This window comes from Anthonomus grandis, chromosome 10 (assembly GCF_022605725.1).
Source record: "Anthonomus grandis grandis chromosome 10, icAntGran1.3, whole genome shotgun sequence".
NCBI lineage: Eukaryota > Metazoa > Arthropoda > Insecta > Coleoptera > Curculionidae > Anthonomus > Anthonomus grandis.
In genome coordinates this window covers 1,993,907-2,013,231 of record NC_065555.1, presented here as the reverse complement: position 1 = coordinate 2,013,231, position 19,325 = coordinate 1,993,907, and the positions used below count along the sequence as shown (strand labels likewise).

The 19,325-nt window shown below is 33.3% G+C and overlaps 2 protein-coding genes across 4 annotated transcripts in view; one reads left to right on the top strand and one right to left on the bottom strand.

The window, feature by feature from the left end:
• LOC126741472 (cholecystokinin receptor type A-like) overlaps positions 1 to 19,325 on the top strand; it is a 116,099-nt gene that overhangs the window by 37,266 nt on the left and 59,508 nt on the right. The gene's annotated exons all lie outside the window — the stretch shown is intronic.
• On the bottom strand, positions 5,804 to 14,628 carry LOC126741473 (uncharacterized). 3 transcript variants are annotated; one of them, XR_007662193.1, is made up of 4 exons: positions 8,230 to 8,388; positions 7,998 to 8,177; positions 7,620 to 7,739; positions 5,804 to 6,029 (listed from the first exon to the last, which is right to left on the bottom strand). XR_007662193.1 is itself a non-coding variant. In XM_050447888.1 (4 exons), exons 1-4 carry the CDS (start codon positions 14,550 to 14,552, stop codon positions 5,806 to 5,808), a joined length of 591 nt encoding a protein of 196 aa, XP_050303845.1. In that variant the 5' UTR covers positions 14,553 to 14,628; the 3' UTR covers positions 5,804 to 5,805. The 3 variants fall into 3 exon arrangements, 2 of the variants coding, with proteins under 2 accessions (XP_050303845.1, XP_050303846.1); XM_050447888.1 differs by lacking the exon at positions 8,230 to 8,388 and adding an exon at positions 14,486 to 14,628; XM_050447889.1 differs by lacking the exon at positions 8,230 to 8,388 and adding an exon at positions 14,486 to 14,628 and having other exon boundaries at positions 7,620 to 7,736.

Sequence of the window (19,325 nt, the reverse complement as noted above, 5' to 3'; positions counted from 1 at the left end):
GCTGTACTCCAAAAGGCCCTTCCATTACTCTTCGCAAAAGTATTAAAAAATGTAATTTTTTCCCTAGCAATTGCATGTTTTGTGAAGTTTCGAAGCTGTCTGTAATACTGTAAATGTTGATCTAATTTTGTTCTTAAAAATTTTCTGTGGGCATTATCTCTTAATTTTATTATCATATATATAATATATATATAACATTATCTGTTATCCAGGGTAAGTAACACTTTTCAACAATTTTTTTAGTTTTTAAGGAAGCATGTTCATTTATTATTTGTATTAAAGTGGAATTTAAAATGGAAACTTTTTCATTTATATCGTTAGCCCTATACAATCGATCCCAAGATATTAACTTCCCTTGGTTTATAAATGTGTCAATGTTAATGCTATTGTAATCTCTAAAAGTAATAGTTTTAAATTTATTATGATTTTTTGGTATCTTGAGAAGAGAATATATTAAATTGTGATCCGTAATACTTTGACAAATAGCCAGGGATCCAGATTTTGTACAATTAATATTTTGACCTGTGATTATAAAATCAATGAGGCTATGTGTCTGATGTGTAAAGTCAGTCGCCCTGGTTCTGCTCTCTTTTATGTCGGGATTCCGTGTTTGGATCTGGCGCGCGTTTGGAAATATAAATTTTTATATTTTTCTCTACTATAAGAGTCTACAACAGAAATATAGTCAATATACCTGTCCCCCTCGTTCCTCCTTTCCTGCCTCTTATTAGTAAATAATAAGTAAGCTAGGATAATTTAGATTTCTTTTCTTTTCGGTTAGTTATGGATGTAGGGTATGCATGCTATTCGTACAGTTTATAATGCGGTTCGTGACTTTTTTTTTTAAATTATAAGTGTAATATTCAAGGTCCTAACAGCTCCTTCATCTGAGGGTAGCTGAAACATGACCTTTATTTCCTCTTTACAGTTACATGCTGAATTAATACACATTGATGGATTTTTTTTTCTTTGTATTTATATTGTAAACTTATTTATATCTATGAGTGAGCATATGTAATATCTTATGAGGAAATATAAACTGTCTATTATTATTATTATTATTATTACTAATTATCTATTGAAAATCAGATTCAAACTTTTTTTTTTGTAAAATCTCAAGAGGTTGAAACTATGTTTTTCGACATTTTTGAAGCCCTCATTAGAAGGCTCGATGTCACCTTTTAATAAAATAAATTCCTAAAATAAAATTACCTACCTTTTCTGGAGATATATCAAGTTTTCCTACTTTTCAACAAAGTTCTAATACTATGGTAGTTAACAATAGAGCCATATCTACTATCGAAATATTTAATTTACTTCTCTCCTGTCTAAGCGGCCCACCACATGATTTAATTTCAAATATACCTATAGCGATAAAATTATCTTAATGCCTACACTACTATAATAGAGCGATATCAAAATCCTCGATTAAGAGCGTATAAAAAAGAAAATGGCCGCCATAAAAAAAAGAAATTGAGGATGGAATCTCACAAACGAAACGTCGAAAATAAAAACTGAATTCATGTATGCGTTGTCCTTAAAAAGTTGTCCTAATAGTATTTTTACAGATTTTAAAAATACGCTGAAATAAAAAAATCACAGCCCTTTTTTAAAAATGCCACTTTTCGATTTTTTCCAAATATTTCAAAATCGGAAAAAGATAATATCGTTCTAAAAGCGGCACTTAATTGGTAACTGAATGCCCTACAACTTTCCCCGTTTAACCAATTTTCTATCTCTTATAGTTTCCGAGATACCCATCCGTGTACACCCAATTTGGGCCACACTGTATATTTTATTTATTTTCGGGAGCGGTACAAATCAAGAAACGGGCCTGCTGCTGTTGGCGTTCCCTTTTGGCCACTCGACCACATAAATCCCTCCGGGTTAAGTGAAAAAATAGGGCCGATAAAGTGAGAAAAATATATAGCGGGTGAAATTGCACTTTACTGTAACTTATTACGGTAACCGGAGTTGTTATGACGGTGTGTAACGTATCTGCGTCACGGCAACTGTTTACACGGCCTGGTAAAGCAGAAGGGTAGAATATTGTAAATTGAAAATGTAGCACCCGATTTATATCAAAATACGCTAAAATCTCTTCAAAAAAGAGCTAGGAATCATATCGTCGGTATACTGCCAAAACAAGATAAGTACATTTTTACCACTTTTACGTTTAGTGCATTTTCTTAACCAAAATTTGTATTTAAATTTACTGCATAAACGAGATAAGTGTTGGATAACAGAAAGGTAGTAAATGATGTAGGCTTGTTTTGGAAATTATTCATATTGCTTAAAACTGTACAGGTAAAACAGCGATTTAGGGCACATTTAACGCAAAATATTACTTATCTGGTTTTGGCAGTATGTCGAAGATATTTGGCAAGTTAATTTTGGTGAAAAAATACATACAACACAAAAACTTCTATAGACTACTTCAGTTCAAAAAAATCAGTAAAAGTGAATTTTTTTACCCTCTACCCTTAGTAATTTCTTCATTATTCCATATTTACTCAGCTACATGTCCCATATATGAGTCACAAAAACAATTATACCTACACACAAAATAGTGAGATCTTAGTACATTTGAACTTATAAATTTACAAGTAGTAACACGAATCTCACTAAGAGCAGCAATCCGATATCCGTTATCTTATAAGACGTTCGTCAGCATATTATGCCTAAGCTAGCTTACTTAATTAAAGCGTTTAATTATGCATGAAGTTACCAAGGGCATATAGGGCGTATTATTATGTTTGTCCTACATTAAACGAGATCAAGTGTAGATTCATATGTAGAAATGTGGCACAGAAACCTCATTGCCTGTTGAGGCATAACTTAAATGGATATGAGGGACACTTTTATCTCTCTTTGACGTTTTGTTAAAAGAAACAAGCAAATCTATGCACTAGAAGGATTTTTATAGACATTTTTGAAATAATTGTCTAGTTGTAACTGGAATCTTTAGTTCTGGGGTAAACTGTGTCATAACTTTGCTTCTACTTATTGAATTACTTCAGTTTTTACTTCTGAAGCTGCTGCCATCTCTTTTTAATGTTTTATTAAAAGAAATAAGGAGATCCGTGCACTAGAAGGATTTTTATGATCATTTTTAAAACCATTGTCACTTTCCTATTTGTATCTTTAGATCTATCATAAATCGTGTCATACCACTGCTTCTACTTATTGGATTACTTCAGTTTTTACTTTTGAAGCTGCTGTCATCTCTTTTTAATGTTTTATTAAAAGAAACAAGCAGATCCATGCATTAGAAGGATTTTTATGGTCATTTTTGAAACCATTATCTAGTTGCAACTGGAATCTTTAGTTCTGGGGTAAACTGTGCCATAAGTTTGCCTCTACTGTTTAGAATTCTTTATTTTTTGCTTTTAAAGTTGTCGTCATCTCTCTTTCACGTTTTACTAAAAGAAAGAAGCAAATCCGCGCACTAGAAGGATTTTTATGGTCACTTTTGAAGGCATTGTCTAGTTGCAACTGGAATCTTTAGTTCTAATGTAAACTATATCATAACTTTGCTTCTATTTATTAAATTACTTCAGTTTTTACTTCTAAAGCTGCTGCTATCTCTTTTTAATGTTCTATTAAAAGAAATAAGGAGATCCGTGCACTAGAAGAATTTTTATGATCATTTTTAAAACCATTGTCACTTTCGCATCTGTATCTTTAGATATAGGATAAATCGTGTCATAACACTGCTTCTGGTTATTGAATTACTTCAGTTTTTACTTCTGAAGCTACTGTCATCTCTTTTTAATGTCTTATTAAAAGAAACAAGTAGATCCGTGCATTAGAAGGATTTTTATTGTCATTTTTGTAACCATTGTCACTTTCTCATCTGAATCTTTAGTTCTAGGATAAACCGTATCATAACATTGCTTCTACTTGTTGGATTACTTCAGTTTTTACTTCTAAAGCTGCTGCCGTCTCTTTTTAATGTTTTGTCAGAAGAAATAAGCAGATCCGTGCATTAAAAGGATTTTTATGGTCATTTTTGAAATCATTGTCACTTTCCCATCTGTATCTTCAGTTATGAGATAAATCGTGTCATAACACTACTTCTACTTATTATATTAGTTTAGTGTTTACTTCTGCAGCTGCTGTCATCTCTTTTTAATGTTTTATTAAAAGAAACAAGCAGATCCGTGCACTAGAAGGATTATTATGGTAATTTTTAAAGACAATGTCTAGTTGCACCTGGAATCTTTAGCTCTGGAGTAAACTGTGTCATAACTTTACTTCTACTGACTGAATTTCTTTCTCCAATTTGAAACGAAGCTGGTTTGTTTATGTCTTACCTCATGATCACAGAAAAAACTGTGATCAATCCGCTAAGCGTCAGAAATTACACTTTAAATTAAAGTTGGTTCAGAGGGTTGCCTACCATACATTGATGTTCGCAGTTTATATGCAACCAGCCCAACTTTAGAGGCCCGCCTACAAAATTGCCTCTAATTATCAATGGAAGTTTGTTGGCATAATTGCCTACCATTGATTATCACAATGCATTTGGAACCACTTGGACTAGTACATCTTTAGAAAACGTGATAATCTTTACAATTTTAGTTAATCAGATGTTTACCAGGTGGCATCAGGTTTACGACGCGATTATGGCGCACCCTCAGGCACCATTTGTGGTATAAATATGAATAATCGATATTGCAGGTAGTTACAATACCGACTGAATCATGTCAAGAAATGAAATTGAGGGTGTACTTACCTGTAGCTTTTTTTTACAAATTTCCTGCTTATTAGAGTATATTACAGTTTAAATTTTCAAACATTGAGTTCCTTAGAAAACTTATGAAAATGGGTGACGTGACGATCTTAATAGGTGTAACTGTCAATTACGACAACGTCAATATCTGCTTTTCCAGTGTCGGTGGCGCCACCGTTTCTAGCCATTGGAACTACTAGCTGTCAAGTGTCAAAAATAAGGTGTCCGAAACGTGCTACTTTCTCTATGCCTTGTGGTCAAGTTTTAGCTTAAGTGGGTTGCCTATAATCTTGATAATTTACCCTATAGGCAACCCTCTTATTTAACGCTAACGAGTTTACTCTCAATCAAATAATTTACGTTATTCAATGGAACAGCTCAGCTTTAGGACCGATTATTTCAACTTTAGAGCATAAAAATAAATGTTTCAGGAAACGTTTGAGATTAGGCAATGTGACGGGGATTGCTCCTGAGGGATTCTCGGTCCACTTTCTAATTAAAAACCTCTCCAATCTTTTTAGTGAGAGTGCCTACTAAAGAGGCGCTTAGGCCTAAAGCGCTTCTTTAAGTACCGTTTTAGCATCAGAACCCGCAATTATTTTGGCACGAAATTGATTCCCGCGGGGCGATTGACAAACGAGCCCCGAGGGCCCGATAACTGCCCTAAAAATGTAATTTTTGTCTTAGAAAGTTTCATTTTCGACCTACTCCTGCAAAAATAAAAAAAATAATAACATCTCGAGGGCCTTAAATCAACAAAAAAAACCGCTCGACGCCTCGTGATAAAATACAGACACTCAAGGGCTTTATTTTTCTGAAGCTTTACTTTTATCTTTGAGCATACACTCCCTATGTGCGGTCAACCATAAGAAAGTGCGAAGAATTATTTACTACCCACTCTGATTTTGTTTTTTAATATAAAATTAATTAAAAACAATTCAGACGAGTGGCAACAGTGAATTTCAGTAAGTGCGCATGCTCTATCGAGCGTTGTTGCGCAGTTTAAGGATGGATTTAATAAAATAACCAGTAAACGTACAAACATAATTTAATTCAACCACGTTTCCCCATTATAAAGGATTTATCAAACGCATTCCAACCAATAGAATTAAGACTACAAACGTTCTGAATACTACTGGTCTCCGGGATCCGTTACAAGGCTTATCCACCCCTTTGTTGCTTTCACACATGCACAGTTCCAATAAATCCCCGTTCCTGGTTTCCGTGAGACATCCTGTTTTTATTAGTTCTGTTTTGGTTCTCACTCTGGAGCACATGTGAGTCTGGTACTGCACTGAAAAATAATAAAATATCGAAATTCAGTATATGGAGGCCAACTGAGGGATACCAGGAGGACGAGAAGAGGTCACAGACTCATATCAGAAGCATTCGTGAGGTTGGACAGAAGAACGAGGATACCAAGAAGGCAGAAGATACTAAGAAGAAAAATGATAATAAGAGCAAGTCATTCAGTAAAGAATTGGGTCCCTTTGATATCAGAAACACATATGAGTCAGTGGTCAGGAACAAGACAGAGGATGTCAACAGGGTAACGGATGATGCCAAATTGTAGAAACCAATGGGACCAAGAAGGTAAATGTTCCCTAAAGGATCATCTATGGTTTAGATTCCCTGATATCCATCTCACTCTGCACTGGGTAGATAATAATATACAGTTGTAGACCACATAAGAATTTTTTTGATGAACACCAAGCTCTACCTGTCGCTCATGTAAGAGCTGCTTATGCACAAGTGCCGCCCACTCTAGTGAGTAGAGTCTGCAGTTGAGATTTCCATATAAATCTGCTCAAGGAAGTCTTAGGTAGTGTATCTGCAAAAAAAAATTATGATCTATTCGAAGAAGATCATTAATTCACTTAAGGATTATTCAAGAAAAGTCTTTGCTCGTAAACAAGTGTAAGAAGAAAATCATTTACAGGAGACCCACGACTAAAATCCACCACTGTATTTCATAATGTCATTTAAATATACCGTCACGAAATTTAATTCTCCACCATGCCAAGCAATTATAAATGGCCGGCCGATGTTAATTTAATTAAGCAATAAATCACTGGCTAAAACCGGTTTATAATGTACGAAATTAGTTAATGAGGGATATTTAGAAAGTCAAAGGTTTAACAATAATTAAAAATAAAATTTGCCGAGCCAAATAACACTCTACTACACCTCTAAAGCAGAAATCAGACTGAAATAATAAGCTTGTGTGTCTTCTGTCACGTGACGTGGTGGGGGTAGTCTCCACCACAACTGCAACTATCCTCCCACCTATATATCATCAGTATGTTTTCGGCGTTTCAGGAGGGAGCACGCACTTCTTACGGAAAACCAAGAAAATGTATTTAAGGAATTCACTGTGACTAAAAATTATCCTATTGAGATGTCACTTTAATTATGCAAAATATGTAAATCCTCTCTTTATTAAGAAAGCCTTGTTCAGAGGGGAATTATTTAAATTTAGATCATATTAGGAATTCTTGAGTGAGGGATGTCTGCTGGTGTATTTAGAATAAACACAAAGGCTTTATAGTAATTATGCAAATAATTGTCCTCTTTAATTTAAACAATTCAAGAACATCTAAAAGGTCCTTACGGCTCCATTGCCGAAAGCAGACTGATCGTAATGGATACGATCGACGTTTTTATATAGAAGCAACGGTGGTGGGGGTACTGTGGCGCACACAGCCTACTGCGACTAACGCGACCTAGGCTCATCAGTCTGATCTTAAACGTACAAGGAGAAGCACGCGTTTCTTTTAAATGCGAAAACCCTTTAGCAGGGAAATATTTAAATAGGATTAGATATTGTTAACGCCTTAAAAATATCACGTTTACACATAAAAACTATAAAAAGAAACTGTCTTACCATTTCCATCGAACGAAACGGTGTATTTTACGCACGACTGCGATCCAGCTCTCTTGCAGACGTATTTGGATTTGTTTGTATTCCACAGGTCGTCGGCATCGGGCATGGAAAAAATGTCTTCTGAAAAACGTGTATACCATAGCAATATTCTCCAGAGATAACGGATTTTCTTTTGACAAAAAAACGTAACTGCTATATAAAGGAAAAAATGTTAACAGAACCGAGAATAAACCGTTCTTAGAGATTCAATTTCTCGTCTCATTTTACTTCTGGTGCTGAAAGTAAATTGACTGTATCAATAGCATTAAAAATGAAGGATCTCTGTAGCCTCTAAATTACATTGAATCGGCTGTACTCCTCAATCATGCGGGTACTTACCCGAAAAAACTACAGGCTCGACACAGGGAGTACTCGCGGCTGTACTATTGTTTTTCTTTCGGTATTCCTTGCAAGTCATCGGTTCTCCAGAGTCTGTTACGTTGTAGTAGTCGACGCCCAGCCACGTGTAGGAGAAACAGTAGCTGTAGTTAGGGTCCAGGCTAAGGTCCGAGTTGTTTTCTGTAAAAAAAAAATTGTCGTGATTGTCCACCGTCAAAGCCTAAACCCGTACCCTGCAAACTCAGTAGTGTTTAGCTTTTAACATTTCCAGTGTTTACAATTTTCAAAATAGTCTCCTTATTCCGTAGCCATGTCATATGAAACGGTATCAAAGGCTTTGACTAAATCAAGAAATATCGCAAGCGGTTTCTTATTTTGTTTAATACGACTGTGACGCATCCACTTCGAAAGCTGAAGCCACACTAAAAAAGTTCACGACTCGGTCGGGGCTTTTATTTGCGTCCTGACATTATTGGTGGGGATGCGTCGTCGCAGTAGGCCCTGTCCTCACAACCATAGCCTACTTCTATTATTAAATGATATTGTTTTTATTGGCAGTTAATTGACATTAACTGGACTGTTTATTACCGCTTCCTATACTGAGATAGCAATAATTAATTATTAGTCGAAAGTTCGAAGGGCTTGTGAGATGTAATTACTTATACTATCTTTGCAGGAAGAGATTATGTACAATATATGCTGTAGGTATAAATCTTGAGAGAACTCTAATTGCTTTATTAAGCCAAGAAGTTCGGGCGCAAAAGGGAAAGTGTAAACTAATCGCAGGCTATTAGTTAAAATATCGTAACCGTGTAAGTTTTTGATAAAAATTAGGTCTGGAAATTGTCATTCTTTATGATACAACAGACTGAGATGTAATTAAATTGACGCAAAAAATTCAAGTCTCATTAATCACTGTCGCGTGGCGTATAACGGTAATTACCATCCTAAGGTAATCAACTGTCAATATTTTATTAATAAATAAATGTAAAAAAAAACTTGTTACCGTAAGAGGAAAAAAATAATATTTTAAAAAGATCTTCATAAATGAATTCGCTTTTCACTCTTACAGAAATAAAGCTGTTTATGGCAGAAGATTAATGTCCTCCCCAAGAAGTTCTTTTAAGTAAATTAAAATTCTTTCAAATATCTCTTTTCACCCTGATCTCTTAAAGGTCGATTAAATATATCGAAAATTGTTTTAAAAAAAGAAAATGATACTTTTTATTGTGCTCATGAGTATGAGAGAGCACAGCGGATATTCGTTTGCTTGTTTTACCATTGGCGTGGACTTTTAAGTATTTATTTAAGTACAAAGCTCTCTTACAGATAGACTAAGCAATCCAGTAAAAGGAGACCACAAAATATCTTAGTGAATTTAAATACAAGTAAGCGCTTTATCAATTGTTACATTTTTACTAAAGTTAATAAATAAACCAATATTTTCTACCAAAAAAACGTTTTTTATTAACGGTACCCTTACCCCCCCACCCACCCCACACAACTTACCAGTAAAAAATTGCTTTAGAAAATCATTGTTTTCCAAATTAATACGCATGAATAACAGTTGCTTTCCTCGTTAATATTTAATCTAATAACTATTTGTTTATTTAAATTTGATATAATTATATTTATTAATTAATATTTAATACAAAAACAGTGAGAAAAACTATTAGAGTGGTTATTATAGACGAAAAACGGTGATTTTTCAAGAGAATTTCTTACTGGGTAAATGTTTGGGGTGGGTGGGGGGTGTAAGGGTTTTGTTGTCGAAAAACAATGTTTTTGCAGATAATATATATTCAATTTAATAACACTGTTTATTTAAATTTGATATAATTTTAAATATAAATAGTTAGTATAAAAATAGCCTTAGTAAAGCATCTATTACACAGGGCGAGATTACTAGCCAGTCGCCGGCGAGTAAAATTTAAAGCGAGTGAGCGAGTTAGAACACGCTACGAGAGAGCGCAAACTACACAGGGCTAGTTAAATCGCTTTATTCAAAGATTATCTAAATATTAAACTGAAAGACGTATTATTAGAACATGTGTGAACAATTAGATGATAAAGGGTTTCTAAAAGGAATGGATGGAAAACAATTGAAAAACAAAATTAAAAATTTGAAAGATGTGTTTCGTCAAAAACTGGCCAAATTAGAACGAAGCAAAAAAAGTGGCTGTTAACATGGTTTGAGGCTGCCCATTTTTGCGCAGAAGTTTTGTCAACAAGGCATAGTAATTCAAACTTGGTGAGTAGATTTTAGAGCTAGATATTTTTTATCTTTACATACGTAATCATACGTTTTGGGCAAAATTACGTTGGAAAATAAATTGTATTTACTTAAAAATATAAAAAAATATTATTTAAGTTAATTCCAATCCCATTTTCTTCCATTGCCACGGTAAAGGATTTTCTTCCATAAAATACTTGGCGTACGTGCGTCTTACTTCCTCTGCCAAATTTTTGTAATTATTACTTCCCAAATGACTAACCGATGACAGATTATCCACGTGGTTTCTCCATTGTCCAAAAATAATATTTCCCGTGTTCAGATCCTCTCTATCCACAGCATTTTCAGGACAATAAGTATCGGAGCTGCTTTTTCTCAGCCAGTTGTGGAGACTACATGCTGCCAAAATAACATTGTCAATTGTTGCTTCTTTTAATTGAATTGGTCTTGAAAATATTCTGAAGCGCCACACAAGAATACCAAATGCATTTTCTGATACTCGTCTTGCTCGAGAGAGTCGGTAGTTGAATATCCTTTCAATATTATTAAGCTGTGACTTACTGTACGGCTTCATTAAATTTGTTCTTAATGGAAAGGCATCGTCCCCCACCACTAGCTCGGCCGTTTGCTCCAATATCAATGTAAGTAAAGCAATAATCTGCGTCCACCATTGCAAATAACACTATACTATAGGTTTTTTTGTAATTAAAGTACACTGACCCAGACCTGGGAGGTTTTTTAATCAGAACGTGCTTGCCATCAATCGCTCCACAACATCTCGGGAAATTCCAACGAAGAAGAAAATTGCTTTGTATTTTTTCCCATTCATTTCTTGTTGTAGGCATCTGGAAGAAAAATATTATCTATTTTAGAAAATTTGTTTACTTCTTAAATGAGGCAAAAAGTGAATATCAAACTCTTAAATTGAACAGCCTGATGATAAAGAATCCGATAGACCGCCCAAGGAACAAAATGTAAAACTCTCACAGGCGATGGGACCTCCTAAACCTAAAAAAAAGGGTGAAAAAACAAGCAGATCCAGAAATTACTGATGCAGTCGGTCAGTTAAATAGAATTGCTGAAAAACGTATCACAGGTAAAACTGTACGATGACTTTGGGAAGTATGCACTTCTCCCAACTGTATCTAAGATTGTTGAAAGACTGGTTCAAGAAAGGGTTTTGTCATTTTTGCTTAAATATTGAATTCTAACACCGAATCAATTTGGATTTTTGAGTAATAAATGCACCAGTGATGCTTTGTTTTCGCTCCTAAATAGTGTTTATTCTAGCCTAAACAATCAACAGTTTTCTGCGATTTCTCAAAGGCATTTGATTGTGTTAATCATAATATTTTAATTAACAAACTGCAACACTATGGGTTTAGAGGATCTTCTCTCAAATGGTTTAAGTCATATCTTAGTTTCAGAAGTCAACTCGTGAAGGTTGATACGACAACATCTTCATGCCAACCAATTGAATGTGGTGTGCCGCAAGGTTCAGTGTTGGGCCCTATTTTGTTTCTCCTATTTATTAATGACACGGCCAATCTGGATATCAGCGGCAACATTTGTCTGTTCGCCGACGATACCAGCTTTACTTGGGGCACTCCAGATATCACGTCTCTGCATGCAACTGTATCTAACGATTTACTTACCATTAAGTCCTGGTGCGATTCCAATCTTCTATGCCTTAATATCTCTAAAACCAAGGTTGTACCATATAAAAGTACCATTCTGCACCAATTTGGATATTGTTGAATCTGTCAAGTTCTTGGGACTAATTTTAGACAGCTCTCTAAAATGGGAATCTCATATCGACACCTTATCCACAATGTTAAGCTCAGCATGTTTTGCCATAAGATCTATTTCCAAAGAATTAAGCTTTTTAACATCTAAATCAGTTTATTTTGCCCTTTTTGAGTCACTTCTTCGTTACGCCATTCCATTCTGGGGTTCATGCTGTGCCACTCAATTTGAGCGCGTATTCAAGTTGCAAAAGAGAGCGATACGCTATTTACTGGGACTTGACAGTACAGCTCACTGCCAAGAATACTTTAAAAAACATAGAATATTAACTCTTCCTTCACTGTTTATATTTGAATCTGTTTGCTTAATCCATGTGTCAGAATTTCCAAAGAGGCCTTCTCATAACTATCCACTTAGAAAAGCAGAGCATGATATTTATCTGCCAACCCCACGGTCGGAATTAGTAAAAACTTCTATACTCTATAGAGCAAAAAAAATGCACATCATCTTCCTTTTACGAGTAAATCTATGACGTTTTCCTGTTTTCACTGTTTCCTGTTTTAACGTTAATATTTAAATTTTTCAGACAGTAGGAGGAGACTATTAGATCGTAAAAATATTAAAAATTAAAACTAAATCTTAATTATTACTATGACTGTCTAAGTAATAAATACCATAAGACTTTCACAGTAGTTAAAAAAATCTATATATCTCTTAAAGCGAAAATTTAGAACGTTGTACCTTTTCAATTTAGTTAATTTATTTGTCATACATCGGATTTCAAACTGGTTTCAATACACTCTACACAGTTCAAGGTACTGCCTCCAAGATAGCACAATTTTTTTTGTATTTGAACTAGTTTTCTACTAAAGAGTATAGAATTACATTTTTATGAATTAATCAATAATTTATTTCATATACAGGGTGTTTTTTATATATTGCGACAAAATTCAGGAACGTGTTCTTTGGACAAAAATTCGCAAAAAAGTTCCTATAAACATAGGTCTTAAACCTTTTAGATTTTGAGCTACAGGGTGGTAAAGTTTTAACAAAAAAATGATTTTTTTTCGATAACCTCAATACCCCTATAGATATTTGTCCAAAGATTGGTATGCAGGGTCTGTGTATCCAGAGCCATTTACCAACATACTGTTAACATTTTTATGTTCTCCAGTGGCGTGTGTGCGGGTTTTCCGCTGAATATTTTTATAAAGAAAAATGGTACGCCACTGGTTTTTCTTGTATTAAAAAATATTTTTAAATTCCCCGTTTTATTTGCAATATTTTTGATCCCTTGGACTTTGTTCGTTAGATGCACGGTTTTCGCACAAAAAATTAAAAACCATGGACATGTTGCTCAGATTTGATAAGACTTTTTTGCGAATTTTCGTCCAAATAATACGTTCCTGAATTTTGTCTCAATATATAAAAAACACCCTGTATAATACTTGTTCAAAATTAGAAGGCTTACATTGCAATACAAGAAAGTCTGATAACCGCTTAATTGTTATAAGGATTTTTAGATCATCTGGCAAGATATTTATACAAATTGAAAGACATTGACCAATGTCATCTAAAAATGAAACTAGGTAAACTAATTAAATTGGAACATATCTTTGGCAACGTTGCATATCGTATGTTATCAGTGACGTGGAGTTTAAAAAATGTATTCAAATTTCTGAATGGCGTTGAATGAATTCGTTCAGTCGGATTTTTATAATCTCGAAATTTCCAAAACATTCGCCCTGAAGTGGCAACATCGTTAAGAGATCGTCAAAAATATTTAAAATAACCACGGCATTCAAGCAGGCTCTAAAATCAATGGAAAAATCTTAATGCAACATTGCCAATGTGTCCAAAACTACCAAAAAGATTCGAAAAATAATAATTTAAATTCCTGGATAATATAAAAAATTAACGTAAAATTCCTAGAAGGCATTGATAATTTAATATTTAAAAAAAAAAATTACACTTGGCATCGTGGTTCAGATCATCGCTGTCAAATCTTCATTAAAAAATATTCAACGTAAGCACGAAAAAAATAATTATAATGCAATGTTGCCACGTGTTCGAAATTTACCAAAAACTTTTGATTACCACTTAGGCAGATCCCAAAAATGCAACGTCACAATATTAATTAATTAAGAGTATTAATGTAATCAAGTCTGCGAGTGTGACAAATTATTCGTTTTGTTGTTTGGCAACGTTGAATATCATTTGTTACCAGTGGCGTGCCTTTTTGATATTCTCAAAAATATATTACAAAAATTATGGAAAACAGAAGAAAGCTGATATAAGGTGTAAAAATAATTTAAAATTCACATTTCAAAACCATATATCTCGATTTTATTCTTATAGAAGTAATTTAAAGACAAAAAATATGGCAACATCGTTCATACCTTCGCTGTCAACCGTTTGTTCAAAAATATTGGATATAGCGTCACAATAGTAATGCAACGTTGCCAATAGGTCCAAAATTAACAAAAAAACTTCCAATTTACTTACTTACCACATTTTACTTGAGCGGATCTGAATAAACACGACGTCACGATAACCATATAAAACAACAAGATCATTTTTGTGAAATATTAAACGTGATTTTAAACATCACTTATCACCATATTAAAAACATATGAATAGAGATTATCAAATCAAATTGAAATTAATCTTGACATATTATAAAGAGATCCTTCCGGTTGCTACCTATCTAGAAAATGGTTTATACAGGACGGATCACTTGAGTGAGTGGCATAGATTAGCTTAAGAAATTTGAAGTTTGCTTAGAAGAATGACCCATCCTGTATATATGATATTTCAGATTAGATTATTCTTGAATTACTTTAATAATATGAAATTGATAGTCTATATTGAGTGTTCAAGAAGCTTTAAAATGATAAAACAGTAGGATCGTAATCTGTATTTGGTTTTTGCAGCATGTTCTCTCTTAACTCCTACTGACTATTTGCTCCTTCTTTCATTTTCTCTTGCGTTGCTACGTATTTCACTAATCCACTTTTGTTTACTGTATACCTTTCTCTCTTTCATGTTTGAGAGACAGAGATATATATAGAAACAAATTGAAAAAAACCGTTTTTTCCCTTCTCACTCCTATATCCGCGTCTCAGCCTTCATATTTACGTCTAATGGGGGTAATATTTCTTCACTTCTCGTCTCACTACTTTTCTGTAAAAGACAAAATAATTTGTCTCTTATTGGCACGCCAATATTTTGGCTTCTAGTAGTCAAAATTTTGCAAATATTAATTTATCGACTGCTCTAAAGGTTTTTCAAGTCTTTTTTAAAAAAATGACTAAAATCCATTCACTAAAAATCGAAAAAATTGAATTTTTGTTCCAGGAGTGCCTGTAAAAGACAAAACAATTTGTCTCTTATTGGCACGCCAATATTTTGGGTTCTAGCAGTCAAAATTTTGCAAATATTAATTTATCGCCTGCTCTGAAGGTTTTTCAAGTCTTTTTTAAAAAAATGACTAAAATCCATTCACTAAAAAATTGAAAAAATTGAATTTTTGTTCCAGGAGTGCCTGTAAAAGACAAAATAATTTGTCTCTTATTGGCACCCCAATATTTTGGCTTCTAGTAGTCAAAATTTTGCAAATATTAATTTATCGACTGCTTTGAAGGTTTCTTAAGTCTTTTTTAAAAAAATGACTAAAATCCATTCACTAAAAATTGAAAAAAATTGAATTTTTGTTCCAGGAGTGCCTGTAAAAGACAAAATAATTTGTCTCTTATTAGCACGCCAATATTTTGGCTTCTAGTAGTCAAAATTTTGCAAATATTAATTTATCGACTGCTTTGAAGGTTTTTCAAGTCTTTTTTAAAAAAATGACTAAAATCCATTCACTAAAAAATTGAAAAAATTGAATTTTTGTTCCAGGAGTGCCTGTAAAAGACAAAATAATTTGTCTCTTATTAGCACGCCAATATTTTGGCTTCTAGTAGTCAAAATTTTGCAAATATTAATTTATCGACTGCTTTGAAGGTTTTTCAAGTCTTTTTTAAAAAAATGACTAAAATCCATTCACTAAAAAATTGAAAAAATTGAATTTTTGTTCCAGGAGTGCCTGTAAAAGACAAAATAATTTGTCTCTTATTAGCACGCCAATATTTTGTGTTCTAGTAGTCAAAATTTTGCAAATATTAATTTATCGACTGCTTTGAAGGTTTCTCAAGTCTTTTTTAAAAAAATGACTGAAATCCATTCACTAAAAATCGAAAAAATTGAATTTTTGTTCCAGGAGTGCCTGTAAAAGACAATATAATTTGTCTCTTATTGGCACGCCAATATTTTGGGTTCTAGTAGTCAAAATTTTGCAAATATTAATTTATCGACTGCTTTGAAGGTTTCTCAAGTCTTTTTTAAAAAAATGACTAAAATCCATTCACTAAAAATCGAAAAAATTAAATTTTTGTTCCAGGAGTGCCTGTAAAAGACAAAATAATTTGTCTCTTATTAGCACGCCAATATTTTGGCTTCTAGTAGTCAAAATTTTGCAAATATTAATTTATCGACTGCTTTGAAGGTTTTTTAAGTCTTTTTTAAAAAAATGACTAAAATCCATTCACTAAAAATCGAAAAAATTGAATTTTTGTTCCAGGAGTGCCTGTAAAAGACAAAATAATTTGTCTCTTTTTAGCACGCCAATGTTTCGGGTTCTAGTAGTCAAAATTTTGCAAATATTAATTTATCGACTGCTCTGAAGGTTTTTCAAGTCTTTTTTAAAAAAATGACTAAAATCCATTCACTAGAAATCGAAAAAATTGAATTTTTATTCCAGGAGTGCCTGTAAAAGACAAAATAATCTGTCTCTTATTGGCACGCCAATATTTTGGCTTCTAGTAGTCAAAATTTTGCAAATATTAATATATCGACTGCTTTGAAGGTTTTTCAAGTCTTTTTTAAAAAAATTACTAAAATCCATTCACTAAAAATCGAAAAAATTGAATTTTTGTTCCAGGAGTGCCTGTAAAAGACAAAATAATTTGTCTCTTATTGGCACGCCAATATTTTGGCTTCTAGTAGTCAAAATTTGGCAAATATTAATTTATCGACTGCTTTGAAGGTTTTACAAGTCTTTTTAAAAAAAATGACTAAAATCCATTCATTAATAATTAAGATATTGGAATTTTTATTCCAGGAGTGCCATTAAGAAACAAAATAATTCATAAAAAATTACAGGAAAACATGACATCTTTTAAGAGCGAGCACTTCCTTTCATTACGATTAAAAGTTGTCAGTACCTTTGTACCGAATGTTTCCTCCTTTTTTAGGTTTTTTTTTGATCAAAGAATATCTGTTTTATTTTATTATACTTACAAATGAATAAATAAATATATATTTTGAATTTAAATAAAAATGTTTTTTCTTAATATCTCTTAATTATAAGTCCTCAAAAAGGTCATTTTAAATGGCCTAAAATCTCCAGAAGCATTTTTCAATTCCGTTTGAGACGTCTTTTAGCCGTTATTTAGGACGCGTCATTTTGGATGCGACATTTGTACGTCACTTTACGGTAGTAAAGAAGTCAAAATGATTCGTCATATAGACCAGAAACTACGTATTCAAGACGTCATTTTATTACCTAGGAAATTATGCATATATTTATGGTATATCGAGAAAATGTTTCATGGATATCAGATATATATATACCTCAGGCATATTTATTAAATTTCCTGAAATAAAAATAGACATTGTATGTATATTTATACCTCAGGATATTATGAATTTCCATAGCATTTACATATAATATATGTTTGCTATGTGGGATTGCAGGTATTCAGTACATCCCTTATTGATATTTCAGATTCAAATAATACATCATTGATTGATTTCTCAAACGCCTCAAAGGAGCAAAAAAAAGTGTAGAATGACGGATGTAAACTGATATGGATGTAGGGTGGGTTTTATCTGCCGGCTACTTCCGGTATCTTAAAAAAATAACATAAAACCGATAAAGTGTGCCTTTTGTGTTTTTGAAGAATACGATACACATAATTTGAACCATACAAAACGAAATCGACAATATATGTTGTCAAGTGAGATTACTGTTGAAAGAGAGCAATAAAGAAGTGAGTTAAATTACCGGGCCACGCGATCTCCCACTCCTTTATAAAAGGGGCTTTTATTTTTAAAAAAACACATGCGTTATATATATCTTCTCGATCTTTCATCCCTATAGCTTACCGGGCCATTTGTAAGTTACCCTTTTTGATGCCTCCCTATCGCTCACCTAGACAAGATGGGACCCTTTTTACCCTATAATTAATATCCTACCTTTCGGGATATTAACATTAATATTGATATATGTATAGTAAACAAATGCTGGAACAGATCGAAGTGAAGAAGACGAAGAATAAAAATCACAGGCCAGCAAGAGATGAAAGATATGACATAGTAAAACTTAAAAGGGCTAACGACCCTTAATGACCCAAATCGATAATAAGCATTTTTTGGGCCAAACATGGAAAAACTGTCGCATGTGTCGGTGCTAATGTTAGGGAAACACGCTTAGGACTGCCCGCGTAATTTCACGGTGTCGGCACGTACAATTAATTGCTTTATTATTATTAAGTAATTTTAACGGGCCTTTATTTAGCTGTTTACCTCCCTCCGGCCAATAAAGGAGAAAATAACTAGGGGCTCCTAATTAACTTTATTATATTCCTATATAGACAGAGGGCCCGAATTGCCTTTTTATAAAAAAACGGTTCTTAATTAGAAAAAGGCAGTTAATTAAACCCGAAGGGATCGCTCATACTATGGATGGATTATAATTATTTTTGGAGGAAAAGTGGAAATTATAACCTAAAAGTCACTTATAGAGTGTCTTTTGGCAGGATGGTCTATCCAGATCCAATGTGCTCAGAAAAAGGAAGGTGTGGATTCAGATAACACTTTTATATGGCAACAGTGAGAGCAGAGGTGAGACACTAGGTGGGTAAGGATGAATCAACACTCAGTAAAAAATAGACCTGAGAAAAGTAGTGAGACGAGAAGTGAAGGCATAAAGGGCAAATCGAGATAGAGTCAAATAATGTTTAACGGAAGAAATATTACCCCCAATAGACGTAAATATGAAGGCTGAGACGCGGAAATAGGAGTGAGAAGGGAAAAAAAGTTTTTTTATAATATAAAATAACCTTTTTGAGGACTTTTTAAATAAAACATTTTTATTTAAATTCAAAATATATATTTATTTATTCATTTGTAAGTATAATAAAATAAAACAGATATTCTTTGATCAAAAAAAACCCTAAAAAAGGAGGAAACATTCGGTACAAAGGTACTGACAACTTTTAATCGTAATGAAAGGAAGTGCTCGCCCT

What these genes read in the sequence shown, in the direction of transcription:
- LOC126741473 (XM_050447888.1), bottom strand. Translation starts at nt 14,552, where the DNA reads ATGATCTTGTTGTTTTATATGGTTATCGTGACGTCGTGTTTATTCAGA. An exon ending in ATCCGCTCAAGTAAAATGTG is followed by an intron (nt 8,178 to 14,485) that starts GTAAGTAAGTAA and finishes TTTTTTTTACAG; the next exon opens with AAAACAACTCGGACCTTAGC. An exon ending in CGTTTCGTTCGATGGAAATG is followed by an intron (nt 6,030 to 7,619) that starts GTAAGACAGTTT and finishes ATTATTTTTCAG; the next exon opens with TGCAGTACCAGACTCACATG.